Consider the following 24062-nt stretch of genomic DNA (forward strand, 5'->3'; position numbering starts at 1 on the left):
TGGCTTTGGCTATAAGACCTGGAGGGACTGTGCCGATTATCCTTTCCCTGCTCCTTTTAAATGCAATCGTATTTCAGTCCCTTTTTAGCTGTCGGGCTGTTTGTTGGCTTCCGACGGAGTCTGAGGCAAAAAATGAGGGAGTTTATATCTTGGAGTCCAGCGAAGGAGAGAAACCCCCTTCTTTCCTGTGCGACTAAAAAGAAAAGTCTATGCCGACTTTCTCTACCACTTAAGGGAGACTCAAACCGGCTCAATCGTCTTTCCTTCCTCTCCCCACAATAGACACCTTGTGAGGTAGGTGGGGCTGAGAGAGCTCTAAGAGAGCTGTGACTAGCCCAAGGCCACTCAGCTGGCTTCATGTGTAGGAGTGGGGAAACAAATCCAGTTTACCAGATTAGCCTCCGCCACTCATGTGGAGGAGTAGGGGATCAAACCCGGTTCTCCAGATCAGAGGCTGGTGTAGTGGTTAAGAACGGTGGTTTGGAGCGGCGGACTCTGATCTGGAGAACCAGGTTCAATTCCCCACTCCTCCACACGAGTGGCGGAGGCTCATCTGGTGGACTGGGTTTGTTTCCCCACTCCTACACACAAAGCCAGCTGGGTGACCTTGGGCAAGTCACAGCTCTCTTCGAGCTCTCTCAGCCCCACCTACCTCCCAGGGTGTCTGTTGTGGGAAGGGGAAGGGAAGGTGGTTGTAAGCCGGTTTGAGTCTCCCTCAAGTGGTAGAGAAAGTCGGCATAGAAAAACCAACTCTTCTTCTCCTTCTTCTTGAGCATTTTTTGCAAATGCATCATGTTTATGTTAGCTTTTGGCTTTAAAATACATTGCATTTTGAAGTGTGTTGTTCTTTGAACCCGGGATGAGCTACAGTTATTCATCAGAGAATGGCCTTTCTCTCGCCCCCACCCGGCCTTTGCAACTGTGAGCTTAGGAAATACTGCCATCGATTGATTGGGACAGCACTCGAATCTCGCATCTCCATAGACTGGTGTTCTGCTCTTTGTTTGCAGCATTGATCAGTGTGGGGTCTCCGGAGGTCAGGGGCCAGCGGATTCATTAACCTCTATTCTGTTCACCTTTTGCTCCTTCCCGGTGTCTTGCATCTCATGGGTATGGAGCTTTGCGAACCCGTCTTTGAGAAGGATTTAGGAGCTGCCGTGCTCATAAAGCAAGCGGGATGAGCCGATGACACGTGCTGCAGCCGGCGTTGTTTAGGCTTCACAAATGGCTGCCAAGATTTGCATTTGGGTAGAGGTAGCCCCACCTGTCAGTGTGAAGACCTCGCTGGGAGCACTGTCCTCTTCTGGGTATCACAGTCCAGGAAGAAAATCACATGAACACATGAAGCTGCCTTCTATTGAATCAGACCCTTGGCCCATCAAAGTCAGTATTGTCTACTCAGACAGGCAGGAGCTCTCCAGGGTCTCAGGCTGAGGTCTTTCACATCATCTCCTTGCCTAGTCCCTTTAACTGGAGAAGCCGGGGATTGAACCTGGGGCCTTCTGCATGCCAAGCAGATGCTCTACCACTGAGCCACGGCCCCTCAGAAAGAACACTCAGGAAAACCATGGTCCAGTTCATAATATGGATCATCCTGTGCGCTGGCTCCATCCACTGGCCTCAATTTCTCCTCATGGCCTCCCCTCACAGGGAGGTTTGGACTATTGTGACGTGGTTGCCAGCTCCGGGTTGGGAAATATCTGGAGATTTTGGGGGTGGAGCCTGAGGAGGGCAGGGTTTGAAGAGGGGAGGGGCATCAATGCCATAGAGTCCAGATGCCAAAGTGGCCGTTTTCTCCAGGGGAGCTGATTTCTATCGCCTGGAGATCAGTTGTATAGCGGAAGATCTCCAGCCACCATCTGGAGGTTGGCAACCCTAATGGGGACCCATTCCAGAGCTTTTTCAATGGCTGGACCAACACGGTGGAACATGCCACCGGCAGGAGTGAGAATTTGTCTCATTCCTGCTTTTCCTATGAAGAGTTTCCAAGTTTTATTCAGAGGAGCGTTTTGCTTCAACCCTTGGAAAGGGGTTTTTATCTGCCATTCTGCTGGGTTTAGACTGCTGTTATGAGGAATTTCTTTGGGCTGATAAGTTCTACTTCGCTTACAGATATATTTGAGTGCTTTTAAAATGATCTGTTTTGACAGTTCCAAAATGCGTGGGCACTGTAAACCGTCTTGAGCCCACACTTTAGTGAGAAAGGCCGTCGAGAAGTGTTTTAATAAATTGTATGGTGGCCATCGTGACATGCTGGAGGGGCTAGGCCCCCCTCTCAATGTGTGGGTATAGCCCATGGTGACGCAAACAAATGAGCTACCTGATTCAGACATTTCTTTCCCTTAAGAAGAATGGGTGAACGGCAGCTCATGCCTACGGGCCTCTGCGTGATGCTCCCGCCTCGCGCTCGACATAATTTATGCGGCGGAGGGGTGCGCGCGTATTCCCTCTTGTCACAGGAAGTCTGTCGCTGCCTTTTAAAAAGGGAAATAAGTGGTAATTTAAATTCTGCGCCCCGGGGCTAAAATCTAAAAGGACGTGCGCGTTTGCTCTAGTCATACTGCGAGGTTCTCGTTCCCCTCACACGCCGGTCCCCGAGCCGTCAGGGAATCTCTGCTCCTCGGTTTCACACTGTTTTAGCATGGAGCTTCTCTTGAGGATGGAGCATCTGTGCTTTCATTGGCTTTGTCCTCTTTATAAAAGGAAGTAGGGAGAAAGCGCTGTCCCGACCATCCATGCTAACCGAGCAATGAGCTGGACATTGAAGAAAGCTGATAGGAAGAAAGTAGATTCCTTTGAAATGTGGTGTTGGCGGAGAGTGTGACGGATACCGTGGGCTGCCAAAAAAACAAATCAGTGGGTTATAGATCAAATCAAGCCTGAACTGACCCTAGAAGCTAAAATGACTAAACTCAGGCTATCGTATTTTGGTCACATTATGAGAAGGCAAGAGTCACTAGAAAAGACAGTCATGCTAGGAAAAGTGGAGGGCAGCAGGAAAAGAGGAAGACCCAACAAGAGATGGATTGACTCCATAAAGGAAGCCACGGCCCTCAATTTGCAAGATTTGAGCAAGGCTGTCAAAGATAGGACATTTGGGAGGACTTTCATTCATAGGGTCGCCAGGAGTCGGAAGCAACTTGACGGCACTTAACACACACACACACACAATCGAGCAATATCAGTTGTCTGGGTTCCTCTTTTTTCGACACAATATCTGGAAGAACAAGCGCTGTCAAGCTGGGTTAGGATGCTCGCAGGGCTCTGGAGACGTCTCGCTGTTCTTCCTCCTATAGACACACCCCGTCGCCGCGCCTGGCTGGTGCTTTATAGCTGCCCAAGGAAGGCCTTGACAGGTAACCAATGAGCTGCCGAATCATCTCTCCGTCCTCCCATCCCGTAGGGAGAGAGCGGGGGGACCCTCTGTGCCCCTCTGTTTCCCATGTTCGTGCCTGTCTTCCTCGCCGTTCGATTCCTGCCCGGAACAGATGGCCTCATTGTCTCCGCTGTTTATCATCAACCTCTGAAGTGCGAGGCTGCGAACCAGCGATGGAGGAACAAGGTTTGCTCCTTTGTTAACGCCGTCTGTTTCCGATGTCATTTTGTGTGTGCGCGCACGCTTCCGATTGTCCTCGGACATGAATGCTTTTTGCGTTTGCGGGGGGGGGGGATAAGCCCGCGAGGAGAGAATATTGCCGAGGTATAGGAGGGCTAGAAGCATGAGCTAGGGAGGAAAGAGGACGGGAAAGTTAAATGCGAGGGTTGGCTTGGGATGGAGGAGAACCAGTGTGCTATTTTTTTTCTTTTAAGAATAATCTCTGTTGTTATCGCGGCTGTTTGCCTTCTTCCCACTTCTGTCTTTGGGACTTTGGCCTCCAGTCTCACGGCTCATGAACACAAAACTACACCACGGCGTTTACTCGGCAGAGCCTCACCCGGCCCCCCAGGGGTTGTTAAACCGGCTCTTGGCTCCAATGTTGGAAGAAGGTGGGTGGACTACCTCTCCTTCTCCAGTCTTGTATCTCTGGGGGCTTTCTTTCTGTTGCGCGGTTCTAACTCGCTTGCCCGCATCCCTTGCTGTTTCACATCTCACAGGACTGGATGTCCTTGGCCACAGCGCTAGAATGGCATCAATTAGCTCTGGGTTTGCCTCTTCCTTCTGGGGCTGTTCGGTTGCAGGCAGCACTTTGCACATGCTCGGGCAAATGTTTCCCCCCCTTTTTAATATATATATTGAAGAAGAGTTGGTTTTTATATGCCGACTTTCTCTACCGCTTAACGAAGAATCAAACCGGCTTACAATCACCTTCCCCCCCTCTCCCCACAACAGACCCCCTGTGAGGTAGGTGGGGCTGAGAGAGCTCTAAGAGAGCTGTGACTAGCCCGAGGTCACCCAGCTGGCTTCATGTGTAGGAGCGGGGAAACCAACCCGGTTCACCAGATTAGCCTCCGCCACTCATGTGGAGGAGTGGGGAAACCAACCCGGTTCTCCAGATCAGAGTCCACCGCTCCAAACCACTGCTGTTAACCATTACACCACGCTGGACACCTTTCTCTGCAAAGATTTTTGCTGAAGGCCACTTCCAAATGAAATCACCTGAGGCCAGGGCGTAGGCCTTGTTAGCCAATGCTGCTGCTAAAAGTCTAGGGCACAAAAGTCGCCAAACGCATCACTGGAACGTCACACTGTGCAAAATAAAGTATTTAACTTACAACAACTAGAGTGTTTTCAGAATGGGCTTCTTGTTTAGTGTGCGGGATTATATGTGTGTTTTGCCTTCTCATTTAAGTCCTTTTCGTAGGTTACAGTCACATATACTGGGAGCCAGCCAAGTGGCACGTACTAGGAATGCACACTACTGATGCATCTCTCAATCTGTGTGGTTGCCATGACGGACTTCCAAATTATTGTCTCGTGGGCGCCCGGTTTTTTTCCCTTTTCTTCGTGTGGTGGGGAAAAGTGCGAGCAAGTTGCAGCTGACTTGTGGCAACCCCATGGGGTTTTCATGGCAAGCGAGAAACAGAGGTGATTTGCCATTGCCTGCTTCTGTTTAGCAAACCTGGACCTCCTTTGGTGGTCTCCCAACCACGTACTAACCAGGGACGACCCTGCTTAGCTTCTGAGTTGTGGGATCGGGCTAGCCTGGGCCATCAAGATCAAGCCTTCGTTCCTTCTTTGTGTGGTTTTAATTCTTTTCGTTGGAAGCATTGAACTGAAAGGTGGGGTGTGCGCAGTTTTAAGAAAATAATAATAAGAGTTGTTTTTTATATGCCGACTTTCTCTGCCACTTAAGGGAGAATCAAACCGGCTTACAATCACTTTCCCTTCCCCTCCCCACAACAGACACCCTGTGAGGTAGGTGGGGCTAAGAGAGCTGTGACTAGCCCAAGGTCACCCAGCTGGCTTCATGTGGAGGAGTGGGGAAACCGACGCGGTTCACCAGATTAGCGTCCGCCGCTCATGTGGAGGAGTGGGGAATCAAACCCGGTTCTCCAGGTCAGACTCCACCGCTCCAAACCACTGCTCTTAACCACTACACCATACAATGAAAAAGTAGTATAAGTGAGCAAGACTTAGTCATCCTAGTGTACTGTAAAGGTGAGTTTCTCACTAGGACTGGGAGGACCCAGGTTCAAATCTCCCTAGCAACAAAGTTCCCTGGGTGATCTTGGACCAGATACTGGCACTCAGGCTAGCCAACTCTGCAGGGATGTTGTGAGGAGGGACAAAACCCTATAAGTCCCACATCCTTGTGGGAGAAGGATGAAAATGGTTTTTGCATTGCATATCCTATGGAAACATCTCCCCCTTCTCTCCCATGTAGTGTATTTAAAAATATATATATTATTTAAATACCACCATGTTCCAAACATGTTCCAGGTAGTTAATCATCCAAGAGCTTATAATGCTTTCCCCACCACCACCAAAGCCTAGCCAACCCTACAAGGACATTGTGAGGAGGGACAAATCCTGTATGTTCCCTTGAGCTCCTTGGGAGAGAAGAGTTGGTTTTTTTATATGCCGACTTTCTCTACCGCTTAAGGGAGAATAAAACCGGCTTACAATCACCTTCCCTCCCCCTCCCCACAACAGATACCCTGTGAGGTAGGTGGGGCTGAGAGAGCTGTGACTAGCCCAAGGTCACCCAGCTGGCCTTACTTGTAGGAGTGGGGAAACTAACCCGGTTCACCAGATTAGCCTCCGCCGCTCATGTGGAGGAGTGGGGGATCAAACCCGGTTCTTCAGATAAGAGTCCACCACTCCAAACCACTGCTCTTAACCACTACCATGCTGGATAAAAGTGGTTTTTGCACTGCATATCCTATGGAAACAGCACACCCTTCTTTCCAAAGCTGTGTATTTTTAAAATTTTAATATTATTTGAATGCCACCATGTTCCAGACATGTTATGGGTGGTTATATTGCTCTCCCCCCACCAAAAAAAACAACGAAGGAACACAATAATGGCCCCGTGATTCTTATAAATGATGGGAGCTGTCGGTGGCACAAAGAGCCTGTGTGTAGAATTCATTTTCAAAATTCTAGGTCGGCAAAAGCGGGACAGAGATGAATCGCGGCCAGTTTCCATGAAGCTCAGCTGAACGCTGAGATGATGAGGTGTCGGGAAAACTCTCCGGTTGCGACTTGGCGGCTTGGCGTCCATCCACCCTGAGCTGACCTGACTGGGTAATAAAGCGCTTGTCACCCAAAATGCCGAGCCCAGCGGCTTTGGTGTTCTCTCCAAATAGAACAGTCTTGCGGACTCAGGCCGTGAAGTTTCCTTGCAGCAAAGGTCTGTAGATGTTCACGGACTGATGGGCCAGCCTCTTCCAGAGCCAGCGTGGTGTAGTGGTTAAGAGCGGTGGTTTGGAGCGGTGGACTCTAATCTGGAAAACCTGGTTCGATTCCCCCACTTGAGCGGCGGAGGCTAATCCGGTGAACCGGGTTGGTTTCCCCACTCCTCCACATGAAGCCAGCTGGGTGACCTTGGGCTAGTCACAGCTCTCTTAGAGCTCTCTCAGCCCCACCTACCTCACAGGGTGTCTGTTGTGCAGAGGGGGAAGGGAAGGTGATTGCAAGCTGGTTTGATTCTTCCTTAAGTGGTAGAGAAAGTCGGCATATAAAAACCAACTCTTCTTCTTCTTCCCTTCTTTGACCCATCTTGGCTAGAAAAGCGCATTCTTCTCTCTCCTAAAAAAAAAAAGTCAGAGAATTGGTCTCATTTTGGAGCTTATTCTTAAGTGCAGACCTCACGGGGCTCTTGATGACGTTGGGAGCGCAATGGTGCCCAAATACCTCCTCTCTTGCAAGCTTCCAAACCTGTTCAGGTCCTTTCTGGTGCCCCGTTCTCTGTCATCCAAACTTATCTGGTAGAAGAAGAAGAAGAGTTGGTTTTTATACGCCAACTTGCTCTACCTTTTAAGGAGTCTCAAACCGGCTTACAATCTCCTTCCCTTCCCCTCCCCACAACACACACTTTGTGAGGTAGGTGGGGCTGAGAGAGCTTGAAGAGAGTTGTGATTGGCCCAAAGTCACCCAGCAGGTTTCATGTGGAGGAGTGGGGAATCGAACCCGGTTCTACAACGTTGTAAATTTTGTTTTTATCTTATGTACGTTGCTCTCAAGATCTTCGGTCAGATGAGCTCGAAATAAAAGGAAAGGAACCCGCTTCTCCAGATTAGAGTCCACCACTCTTAACCACTACACCACACTGGTAGGACTGTGGCCTGTACAACTCTGCATAGTTTGCGGAGTTGCCTTTCCTTCTGCGAGACCATTTTTCGTGTTGCTTTGCTCACTTTTCTGTTACCGCGCGTGCCGCGAGCCCTCGACTTTCGGCTCGCTCTTCAATCGAGAACAGGGATAACGTTGGGAAGCAATGGCGTTGCTGATCACAGGTACCCGCCACGTTGACGACGTCAGTTATCTGCCGTCTAGGAGCGGTAGACTAAAAGAAGGAAAAGACACCCCAGGGACATGCGCTATTGTTCATACGAGTTGACACAGCTCATTAATAACCCTTTGCCTTAAGCTCTGTGGAGGTTCGCCGCGCCGGAAGATGAATTTAAAGTGGCATTGATTCTTGACGGGCTGGGCCTTTGTTGCCCCTTTTTAGCTGTCGCTGGAAGAGGATGCCGCAGCCAACGCCGTCGCGCTGCGTCGCGCCGCCAAAATGGCTGCCCGGTGGGAGGCAAGAGGCAATGAAGAGTGGGACGCGACATTACTAATGCATGAGATTTTGATTCGGGTTCATTTGCTCCACTGTCATGGCTTCATTCATTGAGCCTCGGTTTTTCCACCCCGTCGAACTTAAGGACAGGTCAAAGTCAAAGACTTTGCTTGGGCACTGTAGCAGGTAGGCTTCCTGATAGGTTTGCCTTCCTCCTGCTGTTAATGCTATTGTGAATTTAACATTTGGAAATATGATTTTTTTAAAAATGCTCCTAATGATTCAAGCCAAGCAAAACAAACTGTCCCCTGCCTCCCAAGCAGCTTCCAATTTAAATTTCAGTTGTAGGGGAGGAGAGGGGAACATGGGTTCAAAACGAGCAAAGGCGGTGGTGTAGTGGTTAAGAGCAGTGATCGGTCTCTAATCTGGAGAACCGGGTTTGATTCCCCACCCCTCCACACGAGTGGCGGACTCTAATCTGGTGAACCGGGTTGGTTTCCCCACTTCCACACATGAAGCCAGCTGGGTGACCTTGGGCTGGTCACAGCTCTCTCAGCCCCCTTACCTCACAGGGTGTCTGTTGTGGGGAAGAAGAGTTGGTTTTTATATGCCAGCTTTTTCTGCCACTTAAGGGAAACTCAAACTGGCTTACAATCACCTTCCCTTCCCTTCCCCTCCCCACAACAGACACCCTGAGAGGTAGGTGGGGCTGAGAGAGCTCTAACAGAGCTATAAGAAGGGAAGGTGATTGAGTCTTCCTTACGTGGTAGAGAAAGTCGGCATATAAAAACCAACTCTTCTTCTGGGTGACCTTGGGCTAGTCACAATTCTCTCAGAACCCTCTTAGCCTCACCTACCTCACACGGTGTCTATTGTGGGGAGAGGAAGGGAAGGAGATTGTAGGCCGGTTTCTCCTTTAAAAAGGTAGCGAAAATGGGCATATAAAAACCAATTCTTATTCTTCCTCCTCCTCATCATCCTCCTCCTTCTTCTTCCTCTTCCTCTTTGCATGGTTTGAAGGTAGAGATCTGGACAAATTGGTTGGTTTTGGAGGATATGATAGATGCGGCGAGTATTGCTTGGGAGGGAATGACCTCCCCGTATATAAAGCAATCGAGCACCTCATTTCTTTTGAGTGTCTGTCTTAGCCGATACTGTTGACTGCAATCAACAGCAGCTTTCCAAGGTGCTGAAAGAGGCTTTTCCATCCAAGAGCCTTCTAACTGGAGATGCCAATTATACCCCCTGGGGGGGAGACTGTTAAAACTCCCCTTTGGAATCACTGAAGTCTTCCCTCCTGTCTTCCCAAATTACGGGAAGCAGCCATGGAAGGCGAGCGGATGAGACACCCATCCTTTCCGCATCCAAAATGCACGCAGCCATCTCTGGGAGCGAGGTGGTGACCTGGAAAGTGCAGACGGGCCACCGAGAGAAACGGTTATTTCTCCCAGCAGGGTGCTTCTTGCGCTCCGGAGGTTTCAGGGCTGGGACCAGCGTCCCTCCACACCTTGGAAGATTCCTCCTTTGTCTGATGCGGCCTAATAAACATTGGGTTACGGCCTGCTGTAGGAGGTGGGTTCTTTGTTGCCTTTTGCTACCACGGCCGAGCTTCAGAGAGGCATCCTTTTTTTGTTGTTGTTAAATATTTTTATTGGTTTATAATATTAAATAGGGATACAGGAAAAAAGAAAAGGGAGGGGGAGAGAGGCATTCTTGAAGCACACGGATGCGCGATGCATGCAGTGCATAATTACAGATGAAGACAGGCCGGCGAGGCATCAAACCGATACCTGGAAATGTTCATCATACGGTTTGCCTGCCGCTGTCTTCCGCTGCTGGACCATCGCGCTTGGCTTTGTCGGTTCTGACTGGGATTGCACCCCGTGGCGAGGATTATCTGTGTTTCATTCACTGCGGCCGCAAATGTGAAATACTGGCATTGTTGCTCAACTTCATTTTCTTGAAAGGCGATGTTGATAAATGAGTGGATTTCTCCAGAACCGTTTGATTATTGTTCCGGGGAGAGGGGAGGATGTTGTTCTGCCCTGTGTTCTGTTCTTGTCTTAACTTGAAGTGACCCTCAAACTTCACAGTTGGGGGAACTTCATCGTTCGCTTCTCAACTCAGTTCACAATTTTGTATCCTTGCAGGATTTATTTATTTATTTTATATTCCACCTTCTGCCCTTACAAGGGCCACCGAGACAGCGAACGATTTATACTTTAAAACCATTAAAATCACCCCACCAAACACACATCATTAAAACCATTAAAAACACAGCCAGCGTGGTGTAGTGGTTAAGGGTGGTGGTTTGGAGCGATGGACTCTGATCTGGAGAGCCGGGTTGGATTCCCCACTCCTCCACTTGAGCGGCGGAGGCTAATCTGGAGAACTGGGTCTGATTCCACATCAATGGCGGACTCTAATCTGGAGAACCGGGTTTGATTCCCCTCTCCTCCACATGAGTGGTGCACTCTTTAATTTGGAAAGCCAGGTTTGATTCCCCACTTCCCCACTCCTCATGAGTGGCAGACTCTGATCTGGAGAACCGGGTTCGATTCCCCACTCCTCCACATGAAGCCTGCTGGGCAATCTTGGGCCAGTCACAGTTCTCTCCGAACTCTCTCAGCCCCACCTAGCTCACAATGTGCCTGTTGTGGGAAGGGGAAGGGAAGATGATTGTAAGCCGCTTTGAGACTCCTTAAAGGTAGTGAAAAGCGGGGTATAAAAACCAACTCTTCTTCTTCTTCTTCTGTGACGTGCAGCAGAGAATTTATGGCCATAGCTCCGAAACTGTGGAACAACCTCCTCAGGGTGGTTGAAAGCTGTTTGCATTCTTTTCTTAAACCCTGCCTGTGGCTGTGCAGTAAGCTTTTCCAGCCGCGATGTGCTGTTGCTGTAAAGCAGTGTGGGTCCCCCCCCCCCCGCCCTTTCTGAGATTTATTTTGCATCCGGACCTGTTTTTATTGTTGATTCTCCGGAAGCGGCCTCGGGCCTCGGAGAGCCAGAACGCAAATGCGTTCAACAAATCAAACCGTCGTTGGCTGTTGAGGCCGCCGGGCTCTACACGAACCTGGTGGGGAGGCGTCCTCTGCGAACAAGGAGAGAACATTCCCTACGACATCCATCCTTCTATGAAAGCGAATGTCTGGGATCGCCCGGCACCCGCCGGGGCGCTTTGAGCATGTGCTCCTGGAGTGACACCGCCAAGCTGCTTAGATGTTCTGCTGTCGTGCGACTCGGGTGTCGCGGAGGTCAAGAATGTAACACATGCCCTCAAGGCAACAAGTTTTTAGGCTTGTGGAAAATATCGGCCCCCGTTTAGCCCCGCCAGCACGCTGCGCATGATCTCTCATGCTTTCCGGGGTGTCGTTACATCTCCGTCTTCCTGCCTTGGCTGCTAGGGTTGCCAACATCCAGGTACCAAAGAACCAAAGGTAAAGAGAAATAGTGCTGTAGAGCTATCTCTTTCGTGAAACGTGCCAGAACATATCTAGATCTCATGTTCCTATTCTTGGACTTTCACCTGCACCCCCATTGTTTCTCTACATGGCAAAAATGTGTTATTATCTCCGATTGATGTCAGCTTACTGTGCATGTGTTCCTGTGTGTGTGTAAAGTGCCTTCAAGTCGCAGCTGACTTATGGGTACCCCTTGTGGGGTTTTCATGGCAAGAGACTAACAGAGGTGGTTTGCCAGTGCCTTCCTCTGCACAGCAACCCTGGTATTCCTTGGTGGTCTCCCATCCCAGTACTAACCAGGACTGACCCCGCTCATGACCAACCCACAAAAACCAGCTGGGTCTCCTGAGCATGACCAACCTACGGAGGTGAGCCAGGTAGACTTGTTTTGAATTGAGGACTGTCTCTCGCATCTCTATGCGTCCGACCGCATGTCATTTACACTTTTCGGTTATGTTTTAGAAACTGTTTAGGTTGCTATGTGCAGGAGGGTGACAGTTGCTTGTAACTTGGTGGTGTCTCGACGGCGCCGCATTGTCTTTTTCGATTTGCACAATATATATCATTTGTATTTATGCGCCTGGTGCTGTATACTTTGGTAACATCCAGGTACTAGCTGGAGGTCTCCTGCCATTACAACTGCTCTCCAGCCGACAGAGATCCGTTCCCCTGGAGAAAAGGGCCGCTTTGCCAGTTGGACTCTATGGCATTGAAGTCCCTCCCCTCCCCAAACCCCGCCCTCCTCAGGCTCCGCCCCCCAAAACCTCCCGCCGGTGGCGAAGAGGGACCTGGCAACCCTATCTGCCGCCCGGTTCTCATCCTAAAGGATTTACAAGGGAACAGGCCCATCTATGACTTACTTGGCTGTTAGCTGTGATTGCTGAATTGAAACTCCCTGTCCAGTAAAAGGTAAGGGTCCCCTGTGCAAGCACCAGGTCATTCCTGACCCATGGGGTGACGTCACATCCCGACGTTTCCTAGGCAGACTTTGTTTACGGGGTGGTTTGCCAGTGCCTTCCCCAGTCATCTTCCCTTTACCCCCAGCAAGCTGGGCACTCAATTTACCGACCTCAGAAGGATGTCCAGTAGCAGCAGCATTATCCTGCCTGTATTCCAAAGCACCTAATATAATAGGCCTTCTCCTCTGATCCTGGAGAGAATAGGTATGCACCGTGACTAGTATCCATCTTTACTAATAGCTACGGATAGCCCTGTCCTCCATGAACAGGTCCACTCCCCTCTTCAAGCCTTCCAAGTTGGCAGCCATCCCCACATCCTGGGGCAGGGAGTTCCACAATTTAACTATGTGTTGTGCGAAGAAATACTTTGCACACGTCTCTTTAATTTTTGCCCTCTGAGCGTCAGGAAAAAATAAACGTTGGTAAAAAACAAATGGGTAAGATTTTTCTCTTTTCTGAGAACCCTTATATGTAACACATGTAAAGGTAGTTCTCTGTAGTGTCCTGAGGTGACATCTGTTATGCTGCCTCCTTAGCATTTCCTGCTGATTTTCACTGCCACCAAAGGCTTTTGCCTTAAAATTCTTAGTTGGACCTAAAGAACCAGATGGCTTAGTAGACTGGTATTTGGTAGACTGACAGAATGGTCAGCTCATGGGGCAGCCCTGAGGTAAAAGGGAGTTTCACATCTCTGTTTCTGAATGCTTCCTCCCGTCCCCTCCCAATGGCCCGGAAGAATCCCCCTTGCTCCATCGCAGTGACTTTCATCCGGTACCCATCTGTATACGGCACACACCTGATTCTTTTTCTTTTGAACATTCACTGAGTAATCCCCACTTTGCATTCAACACGGCTGAATGCACGGTTTCCACGCCATGCTTCTCCAGGTGCTCGATTCCCCGTTTTATTTTAAAAGCGAATGTGCGTTGGATCTTTCTTGCAAAGAGGGGTACGTGCCTACAGGCAGAACTCCTTCCGGTGCCAGGTGTTTCTCTCTACCGATGGTTCCAGCATTGCTCTACCGACCCCAGGAAACCTGGCCTTTCCATGTGGCCTGGTCATAAACGTACCTGGCTCGTCTCCATCTCTGCCTGGACAACAGCCCAATTCTGGCTTTTTCCAGCGAGCCGTGCGGGTGCCTTCTGAGCCCCCCCTGGCTTCTTGGCTTTTTCTGTCCACTGTGTCAAGTTCCAGCTGTCTCATACTCCACACACACCCCTCGTAGAAGAAGAAGAGTTGGTTTTTTTATATGCTGACTTTCTCTACCACTTAAGGGAGACTCAAACCGGCTCACAATCCCTTCCTCTCCCCACAACAGACACCCTGGGAGGTAGGTGGGGCTGAGAGAGCTCGAACAGAGCTGGAACTTGCCCACAGTCACCCAGCAGGCTTCGTGTGTAGGAGTGGGGAAACCAGCCCGGATCTCCAGATCAGAGTCCACCGCTCCAAACCACCACTCTTAACCACTACACCATGCTGGCCTTCCTCCCCCCGCCCCGCCTCCCTCCAAGCTCCCTGCTGGGACCTCTCTCTCCAAGCACCCTGCATTCCTAGCTGCCCTGGGCCAATACCGACAGTTGCAAAATAAGCATACCTACCATCCCTGCAGCAAAATCTAGAGGGGATTCATCTCTTAATTAGCATCGCCTGCGGCTGCCCTCCTTCTTGTCCTAGTGGAACAGACTCGGCCCAGTAGCTGTCACGATGGATCCGCAATGCGACTGATTTATGTGTGTGTGTTGCGGGGGGGGGGGTTTGGCTCAGCAGATCTGTGCTTCAGGAGGAAAATACGGTTGGAAGGCTCGGCACAGGTTGTCGCGGGCAAACTTCAGTCGCTGCACTGGTCCCGTTTCTCAATTGGCAGAACATATCCCCCTGGTTTTGCTACCCGTTGTCTCTTCCACTTCCCCGAGTTGTGTAGTGGTTAAGAGCCGTGGACTCTAATCTGTAGAACTGGGTTTGATTCCCCGCTCACATGAACACATGAAGCTACCTTACGCTGAATCGGACCCTTGGTCCATCAGTCAGTATTGTCTTCTCAGACTGGCAGCGGCTCTCCAGGGTCTCAGGCAGAGGTCTTTCACATCACCTAGTTGCCTAGTCCCTTTAACTGGAGACACTGGGGGTTGAACCTGGGATCTTCCGGATGCCAAGCTGATACTCTACCACTGAGCCACACTCCTCCACATGAGCAGCGGACTCTAAACTGATGAACTGGGTGGGTTTCCCCACTCTTGCACATGAAACCTGCTGGGTGACCTTGGGCTAGCCACAGCTCTCTTAGAGCTCTCTCAGCCCCACCTACCTCACAATGTGTCTATTGTGGGGAGGGGAAGGGAAAGTGATTGTAAGCCACTTTGAGACTCCTTAAAGGTTGAGAAAAGCAGGGTATAAAATCCAACTCTTCTTCTTGGAGGTCGCCCATCCAAATATCAGCCAGGGCCAACCCTGCTTAGCTTCTGAGATCTGTCGAGATCAGTCTAGCCTGGGGCTCTCCAGGCCAGGATCCCAAGTAGTAGGTGTTGTGAGAGACCTCTGCCCAAGTCCTCAGCCACTAGCAGTTGGGGTAGATAGTTGGAAGGGGCCATGCAGGCCATCTAGTCCAACCCCCTGCTCAATGCAAGATCAGCCTAGAGCATCCCTGACAAGTGCTAGTCCAGCCTCTGCTTAAAGACTCCCGGTGAGGGGGAGCTCACCACCTCCTTAGGTAGCTGATTCCACTGTCGAAAAACTCTTACTGTAAATAATTTCCCCCCTCATATCCAGCCAGTACCTCTCTGCCTGCAATTTAAACCCATTCTTGCGAGTCCTATCCTCTGCTGCCAACAGGGACAGCTCCCTGTCCTCCTCTAAGTGACAGCCCTTCAAATACATAAAGAGAGCAATCGTGTGTCCCCTCAACCTCCTCTTCTCCAGACTAAACATTCCCAACTCCCTCAGCCTTTCCTCCTAGGGCTTGGTCTCCAGGCCCCCGATCTTCCTCCTCGCTCTCCTCTGCACCCGCTCGATTCTGTCCACATCCTTTTTGAAGCAAGGCCTCCAGAACTGCACGCAGTGCTCCAGGGGCGGCCTGACCAATGCAGCATACAGATAATCCAGACCTCGTAGGGCCAATGGTTATAAGGCAGCTTCATGTGTTCCTCCGTCCCACCACCTGCTGCTGTTCTCTCCCTCCCTCCCCGTAGCGGAAACAGCAGCTGGAGTTCCCAGACACATCAGGGCCTCCAGACACGTAGTGTAAGCCTGTCTGGTGTTTTTCAGAGACGGTCTTTCCCAACATCACCTTTTTCTTCTACTGATTTGACCTCATGGGGCCTTCCTAATGAGCTGCGATCCCCCACTCCCCTCCTCTCCTTAAAGAGCGGATAATAACCCCTCCACGATTCCTCGATTCCTCGTCATTACCCAGGTCTTGACATTCCCCATTCCATCGAGCCGGTTCTCGCTGGAGCCGAATCTTGGCTTTTGTTCTGTTCGCTTCCCTTCTCTTTTCCTTCTCTCTCTCTCCCCCTCCCCTTTTTACTTTTTGACACGTTGCTGTAGGCTAAATTAATTTCGTAACAATTTTGCTGGCAGCCCTGTTGAGTGAATGGTCCCCGAGAGGGCCGCGTCTTTAGCATTGATAAACAGTTCACAGTACCGCCGCCGTATGGACGTGGGGAAGACTAATGGGCGAGGAAGAAATGCACTGTAAAGTAATTAAGAGAGAGACGTCTGCGTTTGGGGCTAATGTTCCTCGCGTTCCCTTATTCGCCCAGGGCCCCTTTATTAAAACTCAGACCTGGCATCGCTCGGAAAAGTTGGGCGTTGGGAAATAATGCCATCTGTTTGTGGGTTATTGCGACGAAAAGGGACTCGCCAAGGGGTGCGGCGGGAGATGGAGACGTTGGCTGAACCGAGACGTTGCAGAGAGTACGGTGGCTGGTGATGGGCAAACTCCTGGCTGCTCTGTTCGGAGTCAGCTCGATAATTTACGAGCTTTCTCAAAGAAGCAGTAGAGAGGGGGGAAATCACACACACACCGAGTTTCCCTTCCCAGCCTGCTATTTTGACTTCGTGCCATCTTATTGCCTTGTTGATTTCGGTTACCCTTCAACATTCTACCTTTAAAAATATTGAACCCCTGGACACTTATCAAAGCTCAGAGCTGGACAGAGGGCTCCAGGAAACCTTGCAAACAAGACCATAAGAAACGTAAGAACATAAGAAAAGCCCTGCTGGATCTGACCAAGGCCCGTCAAGTCTAGCAGTCTGTTCCCACAGTGGCCACCCAGGTGCCTCTAGGAAGCCCACAAACAAGGCAACTGCAGCAGCACCATCCCCCTGCCTGTGTTCCAAACACCTAATACATTCCGCATTATCCTCTGATCCTGGAGAGAATAGGCATGCATCATGACTAGTATCCATTTTTACTAGTAGCCATGAATACCCCTCTCCTCCATGAACATGTCCACTCCCCTCTTCAAGCCTTCCAAATTGGCAGTCGTAAGAGCCATGCTGGATCAGACCAGAGCCCATCAAGTCCAGCAGTCAGTTCACACAGTGGCCAACCAGGTGCCTCTAGGAAGCCCACAAACAAGACGACTGCAGCAGTGTTATCCTGCCTGTGTTCCACAGCACCTAATATAATAGGCATGCTCCTCTGATCCTGGAGATAATAGGCATGCATCATGACTAGGATCCATTTTGACTAGTAGCCATGGCTAGCCCTCTCCTCCATGAACATGTCCCCTCTTAAAGCCTTCCAAGTTGGCAGCCATAGGAAAAGCCCTGCTGGATCAGACCAGAGCCCATCAAGTCCAGCAGTCAGTTCACACAGTGGCCAACCAGGTGCCTCTAGGAAGCCCACAAACAAGACCACTGCAGCAGCATTGTCCTTCCTGTGTTCCACAGCACCTGATATCATAGGCATGCTCCTCTGATCCTGGAGAGAATAGGTATGCATCCTGACTAGTATCCATGTTGACTAGTAGCCATGGATAGCCCTCTCCTCCATGAACACATCCACTCCCCTCTTAAAGCCTTCCAAATTGGCAGCCATCCCCACATTCTGGGGCAGGGAGTTCCACAAACCTCACTGGGTGATCTAGGGCCAGTTACACACTCTCAGCCAAATGTACCTCACCGGGTTGTTAAAAGGATAAAATGGAACAGAGCAATGCAAGCCGCTTTGGATCCTCGTAGGGGACAAAAGGAAGGTATAAATCTAGCAAATAAACAAGTAATAAGTATGTTCTTGGTTTTGGTTTTGTTTGGAAGAAAACGTATTTGTGCCCTTTTTGTGTTTTTCTTCATCAGGCCGTATAGATATAATGTAATGCAGCGTTGCTTGGAGTAAAGTTTTTCTTGGTCTGCTGCAGTGGCTGTTTCTAAACTGCAAAAAAACCCTGACTTCCTCAGGATGATTTATGAGATTGGTGGAGTCTACTTTGCAGCGGAAGCAGCTGAAAAGGCAGAATTTGTGCCTCTAAGGGACCCGAGGTTCCGACCAAAAATATGTGCGACAAAGAATTGTCGGTATCGATTTGGGAGGGAAGCAATTAAGGGAGCCTTCTTCGCCCTAAATCGGAAGAGCCTGGCTGTGAGCCAATAGGCCTGCGGAAACCTGTGGAATTCCCCGCCACAAGATGTGGTGATGGCCATTAGCTAGACAGCTTAAAAAGAAAGGGTTAGAAAAATTCACAGAGAAATCCAAACTACTGTCGCTTAATGGAACCTCCATGTTCAGTGGCAGCGTTCTTCTGCATACCAAAGGCACGTGACCAAAGGACAGAGATAGCTATTGCCCGTGTGCTGTAGCGGCACATGCCACATAAACAAATAATCTCCAGCATGGTGTAGGGGTTAAGAGCGGTGGACTCTAATCTGATGAACCAGGTTTGATTCCCCCACTCCTCCACATGAGCAGCAGACTCTAATCTGGTGAACCGGGTTGGTTTCCCCACTCCTCCACATGAAGCCAGCTGGGTGACCCTGGGCCAATCACAGTTCTCTCCGAGCTCTCTCAGCCCCACCTACCTCACAAGGTGTCTGTTGTGGGGAGGGGAAGGGAAGGTGATTGTAAGCCGCTTGGAGACCCCTTAAAGGTAGAGAAAAAGCAGGGTATAGAAACCAACCCTTCTTCTTCATACCGTGGTGCAGCTACAAAATTTCCTTTGAAAAAAGGGCCCATCAACGCAGCTCTAGTAGGCCCAGCTAGGACTTCACCAGCTTTCTCCAACCAAATAGCCAGAAAGTCTTGCGTTAGTTGATACCCACACAATAGAAAGATGCTCCAATCCTCTGTGGCCAGCGCTATAGTCTCTAACCTCTTCAGATATATGCAAGCTGTTGACCCCATTCCCCACCTGCTGGGGTTTAAAGCCCCCCTCTGCAGGTTGGTAAGCCGATTTATTCAAGGGCACTTTCCCCAGATCTCGTCCTTTGCCTACTGGGAAAGAGGATAATGGCCTTCCAAGCCCTGAAGCTTTAGGTGATCCCTTCCATCAATCACATTTTTATCTCGTCCTTTCTCCTAGGAGTTCAGAGCAATGTACAAAGGACGTAGCTGGATTTATACACAAGCTAAATAAGTGACAGTTTAGGGCCTCATATTATAAAGGGCACCTAAATGCAATAAAATTACCACTTTGGTGGGTAATGCTATGGGGCCTCCTAGAAGAAGAAGAGTTGGCTTTTATATACCTTTTAAGGAGAATCAAATCGACATAAAATCACCTTCCTCTCCCCACATCAGGCACCTTGTGAGGTAGGTGAGGCTGAGAGAGTTCAGAGAGAACTGTGACTGGCCCAAGGTCACCCAGTTGGCTTCATATAGGGGAGTGGGGAAACCAAGCCGGTTCACCAGAGTAGAGTCCTCCACTCATGTGGAAGAGTGGCAAATCAAACCTAGTTCTCCAGATTAGAGTCCACCGCTCATCGTGTTTTAACCCTCTCCCTGTGCAAGAATCCCTCTTACTTTTTATCTTCACAACAATGCTGTGAGGTTTGCCAGCTCCCGGTTGGGAAATACCTGGAGATTTGAGGGGGTGGAGCCTGAGGAGGGCGAGGTTTGGGGACGGAAGGGACTTCAGTGGGGAATAATGCCAGAGTCCACCTTCCAAACTGCCATTTTCTCCAGGGGAACCGATCTCTGTCACCTGGAGATTAATTGTAATAGCGGGAGATCTTCAGGTACCACCTGGAGGTTGGCAACCCCGAGAGCATCTGGTTCACTCAGCTTCATGGCAGAGCTGTTATAATACAATAACCTTTATTGCTCATTGGCAAGGTCTTAAGCATTCATGGCGGAGCAGGGATTTGAATCTGGATCTCCATTCTGATCAGGCTAAGAGCTACACTGCCTAGGTTTTACACTGCCTTGGTTAAACCACCGGAAGATGATTCCTCCATCCTGGGCCTCTTGCTTCCACCCAAGGCTTCTGGCTATGCATTTCCTCTCTGCCTGGCAAGCGCTTGGCATCTCATGGAGGAATGAAAAATAAAAAACAGGCAGGAATTCAGTGACCAAGGCTCATCCTTCTTCATAAATGGAGCCAGAAGGCCCCTCTGAGGTTTCGCCCGGCAGATGGTGTCTGCCTGGCTGGTAGCTTAAACTAGCCCCGGCCCCTCAAAGATGCCCGATAGGGAGTCATTTTTAGGTCACGCGCTAAGCATCTCTCCTGCCTCTTTTACTGTCGAATGGGATTTACGTCAGCAGTGAAGAATGGTCATGCCGAGCTCAAAGAGAAGCCAAATCTGTAATGTTCAGGTTGGGGACCATCTCAGATATCACTCGGAAGAAACTCGTTTTGATTTTCCTTCTCCCTTAAACAAATCAAATTGCCAGCCTCTATTGTATCCCGTTTTCTATTTTTCCTTTCCCCTGATCACAGTGTACATATTTTTTCAGAGCCATAAATGCATGCATTGTGTATATTATACATATGTACATTTCCCCTGCCGTGCTTCTGGAGGACTTTTTGAAGGCCTTAAAAATTTGCTATAGTGTTACAGCGCTAAAGCAATTAACACATTTGTTTAAAGCATGGGAAACGTTGGCCGATGGCATGGCATAACCGTGGCAAACTGGACAACCTGGTCTAACCCTCTTTGTACTGAGGTGTGGAGTCAGATCTGGAGTGGGTTTTGCAAATGCAATTTATTTACTTCATTTATGTCCCACCCCAGCTGGTAAGCTTCAGTACTGCAGTCAAAAGCTCTGCTCACAACCTGAGTTCGATCCCGACGGAAGTCGGTTTCAGGTAGCCAGCTCAAGTTTTACTCAGCCTTCCACCCTTCCAAGGTCAGTAAAATGAGTATCCAGCTTGCTTGGGGTAAAGTGTAGACAACTGGGGAAGGCAATGGCAAACCACCCTGTAAACATAGTCTGCCTAGTAAACGTCGGGATGCGACGTCACCCCATGGGTCAGTAATGACCTGGTGCTTGCACAGGGGACTACTTTTACCTTTAACCAGCTTAATTTAATTGCACTTTCTCAATACAGGCACACCTCGTTTTATTGCGGGATGCAGATATTGCGTTTTCACAGATACGGCATTTTCGAGCAAGTCTATCGCTGCCGTTTTTCCAACTGCCCAGTGCATCTTCAACACGTATTTGATCAATCAGAAAATAACAAGCGAATATTCAATTTCAAAATTTTCCAAGTGGAATCAGTTGCATTCAGCTGTTCTCTCTGCTGATTCCTGCCGAAAGGTAATATTATTATTTTCCCCCTCTTCGGATGATTTTTGTTGTTACTGAAAATATATATATTTTCTCATATATATATATATGAGCTTTGATGATATATATATGAGCTTTGATGCGACACCTCAGAAATGATGAGGCCTTGCTTTCTTCATGGTGCTGCGCCTCCATCAATTTATTTCTCATTTAAAAAATTTAGACGCTGTAATAAAAGCCAGCAGTCAGAAAACAGTGGGGACTTTATAACCTGTTTAAATTAAGCCACCCTTGGTAATGTAAAGCTGCCGCAGGATCTCTTCAGCTTTTAAAACGAAACTAGAAAGTATTCGTCATGGGTCTTCAAGAACTGTGATTTCGTACGCTAAATAATAATAATAATTTTTTAAGGAAAAGTAGTAACCCTTAGCATTGAATGGCAGGGAGTTCCACAATCGCCTCGCCTCGGCATGTGATATGAACCCCTTGAGGATCTACAGAGCGGCCCCTCTGTTCGTTGCATTTGTATCCTGGCAAGGGGTTGGGGTGATGCTATTCTTTTCCTTACACCAACTGCCCCAGAAGGTCGGACCAGAACCAATGGGTTGAAATTAAATCAAAAGAGTTTCCGTCTAGACATTAGGAACAGTTTTCTAACAGAAGGGTTCCTCAGTGGAACAGGCTTCCTCGGGAGGTGGTCAGCTCTCCATCCCTGGAGGTTTGTAAGCAGAGGCTAGATGGCCATCTGTCAGCAATGCTGATTCTATGACCTTAGGCAGATCATGAGAGGGAAGGCATCTTGGCCATATTCTGGTCACTGGGGGTGTGGGGGGGAGGTAGTTGTGAATGTCCTGCATTGTGCAGGGGGTTGGACTAGATGACCCTGGTGGTACCTTCCAACTATGATTCTGTGCTACTGTAAGGTAGATTAGGCGGTTGTCAATCGTCGGCTCTGCGTTACTTGGGGTTCCGCCCGGCGGCACTCCCGAGGACTTGACGAGAGGGGTTTCCTCGGCCTCAGACCACTCCGAGGGAGAGTCTGAGCTGTCCTCTCCCTCGGTGGACTCCAGGGTGCAACCTGTGGCTCTCCTCCCTGGCCTCCACTCCTCTCTGCCTTATATAGGGAGCTGACCGGGAGATCCTGCCCCAGCCCCGCCCCCAGACTCCTCCCCCAAGCCTACAAAGGGCCCTGCAGGCTGGCCCGCCTGCTTTTCCTGCCCAGTACCTGTTAAGCTGCACAGGTTCCGTGGAAGTCTTCCCCGCCCTGCCCGAGCCCACCCGACGATCAGCTGTTTGGCGGCAGGCGTTGCAGCTGGGGTGGTGGCGTCTGTCTTCCGCCCATCAGCTGGGCCGCAGGCATGGCCCACGCATCCTCCTCAGCCGGGGTTTATGCGCCTGTGGAGGGAGACGGAGTCGGGTTGCCAGGTCCATTTCGCCACCGGTGGGAGATGTTTGTGTCGGAGCCTGAGGAGGGGAGGGTTTGGGGAGGGGAGGGACTTCAATGACATAGAGCCCAATTTCCAAGCAGCCATTTTCTCCAGGGGAATTGATCTCTATCAGCTGGAGATCAGTTTTAATATTTCATTTCATTTCATTTCATTAACCTTTATTGGCATACCAAAAGACAGAGATAGAAAAAAAAAACAATATACCTCCAAAGGGCAATACATATAAGTTACAAGTCGGGTTAATAAAACTTTTCTTGTTCTTTAAGAACTCCTGTAAGAAATTCAGCCACGGTAGCTGTAATTTTAGGAACATGGTCACTCAAAAGAAATTTGCATTTCACTTCATTACTCCTGTATGTCTTGTACTGGAGCAAAGTAGATAGCAGTATATCCCGCAGAGTCACATAGAAGGGGCAATCTAAAAGGATGTGGTCAATTGTATCTAACAAGTTTAAACCACATGTGCATAGGCGTTCATGTCTAGGGATCTGGAGGTATCGGCCTAAGAGCATCCTAGATGGGAATGCATTAACCCTAGCTAATAGAAAAGCGTGGCGTTGAGAAGGTATCTCTAGGTTATCTAGATAACTAGCCATTTTACCCGATCCATTATTAAGGCCTAGGGCCGCCAGAGAGCAGATGGGGGGAAGAGCTGGGTTAAAATTCTGCAATTCTACATCAAGGAGACGTTGCTTGATTCTTTTAAAGATGTAAGATTCATTGGCCAGAGCAAGATTATCTAAATCAATTCCAATTTGGCAGAGTCTAGATCTAATCAATATGTCCCATGAGAAATAATGAAGTTCACTTTTCAAGAAATATAAAAGGGAACCTGGCTCAGTTTGAAAATATAATTTGAGCCAATATCTTATTGTTTGAATCCAGGCTTTGGTGGCAATCAAGTTTTAATAGCAGGAGATCTCTGGCTAGTACCTGGAGGTTGGCAACCCTAGAGAGGGGTGTTGCCTTGGAGACAGCGGTCGGGTGGTGGTATTGAAGTTGGGAACAGGGGTGTCGGCACCCGTCCCACGACAGCGGTCATTCATTGACCTTTGTTGTCCAGCAGGGATTTGAACCTGGGTCTCTGCTATCCGACACTACCCTTCCCAAGCACTTCTCAGTGGTGTGTGCATATTGGGCGTGGCCCAGTGAACAATCCAGTTTAAAAGAGACAGTCTTCTGCCCACCTGGCAACGAATTTCAATCGGGCTTGAGACCGGAGCAATCCTTTGATCTAGAGGGAACATCTAGCAGAAGTCCTTTTTAATTAACACTTGTTCAGGAGCTGGGATTTCATTAGGTTCCAGAGAAAAACTGCAATTCACTGAATTTCCAATGGGTCAGGTAAAATATAT

The 24062-nt window shown here is 49.4% G+C and overlaps 1 protein-coding gene across 2 annotated transcripts in view; it reads left to right on the forward strand.

The window, feature by feature from the left end:
- KAZN (kazrin, periplakin interacting protein) overlaps positions 1 to 24062 on the forward strand; it is a 274010-nt gene that overhangs the window by 118306 nt on the left and 131642 nt on the right. The window contains exon 1 of one of the 2 annotated variants that reach the window (XM_056865100.1): positions 3505 to 3562. The exons of the other annotated variant lie outside the window; for it this stretch is intronic. Coding sequence (XP_056721078.1) covers positions 3550 to 3562 — 13 coding nt within the window. The 5' untranslated portion in view covers positions 3505 to 3549. Of the gene's footprint in view, positions 1 to 3504; positions 3563 to 24062 lie in introns of those variants that run through there. 2 annotated transcript variants of the gene reach the window in all.

The sequence above is a fragment of the Euleptes europaea genome, chromosome 19, assembly GCF_029931775.1.
Source record: "Euleptes europaea isolate rEulEur1 chromosome 19, rEulEur1.hap1, whole genome shotgun sequence".
In the NCBI taxonomy this organism is placed as follows: domain Eukaryota; kingdom Metazoa; phylum Chordata; class Lepidosauria; order Squamata; family Sphaerodactylidae; genus Euleptes; species Euleptes europaea.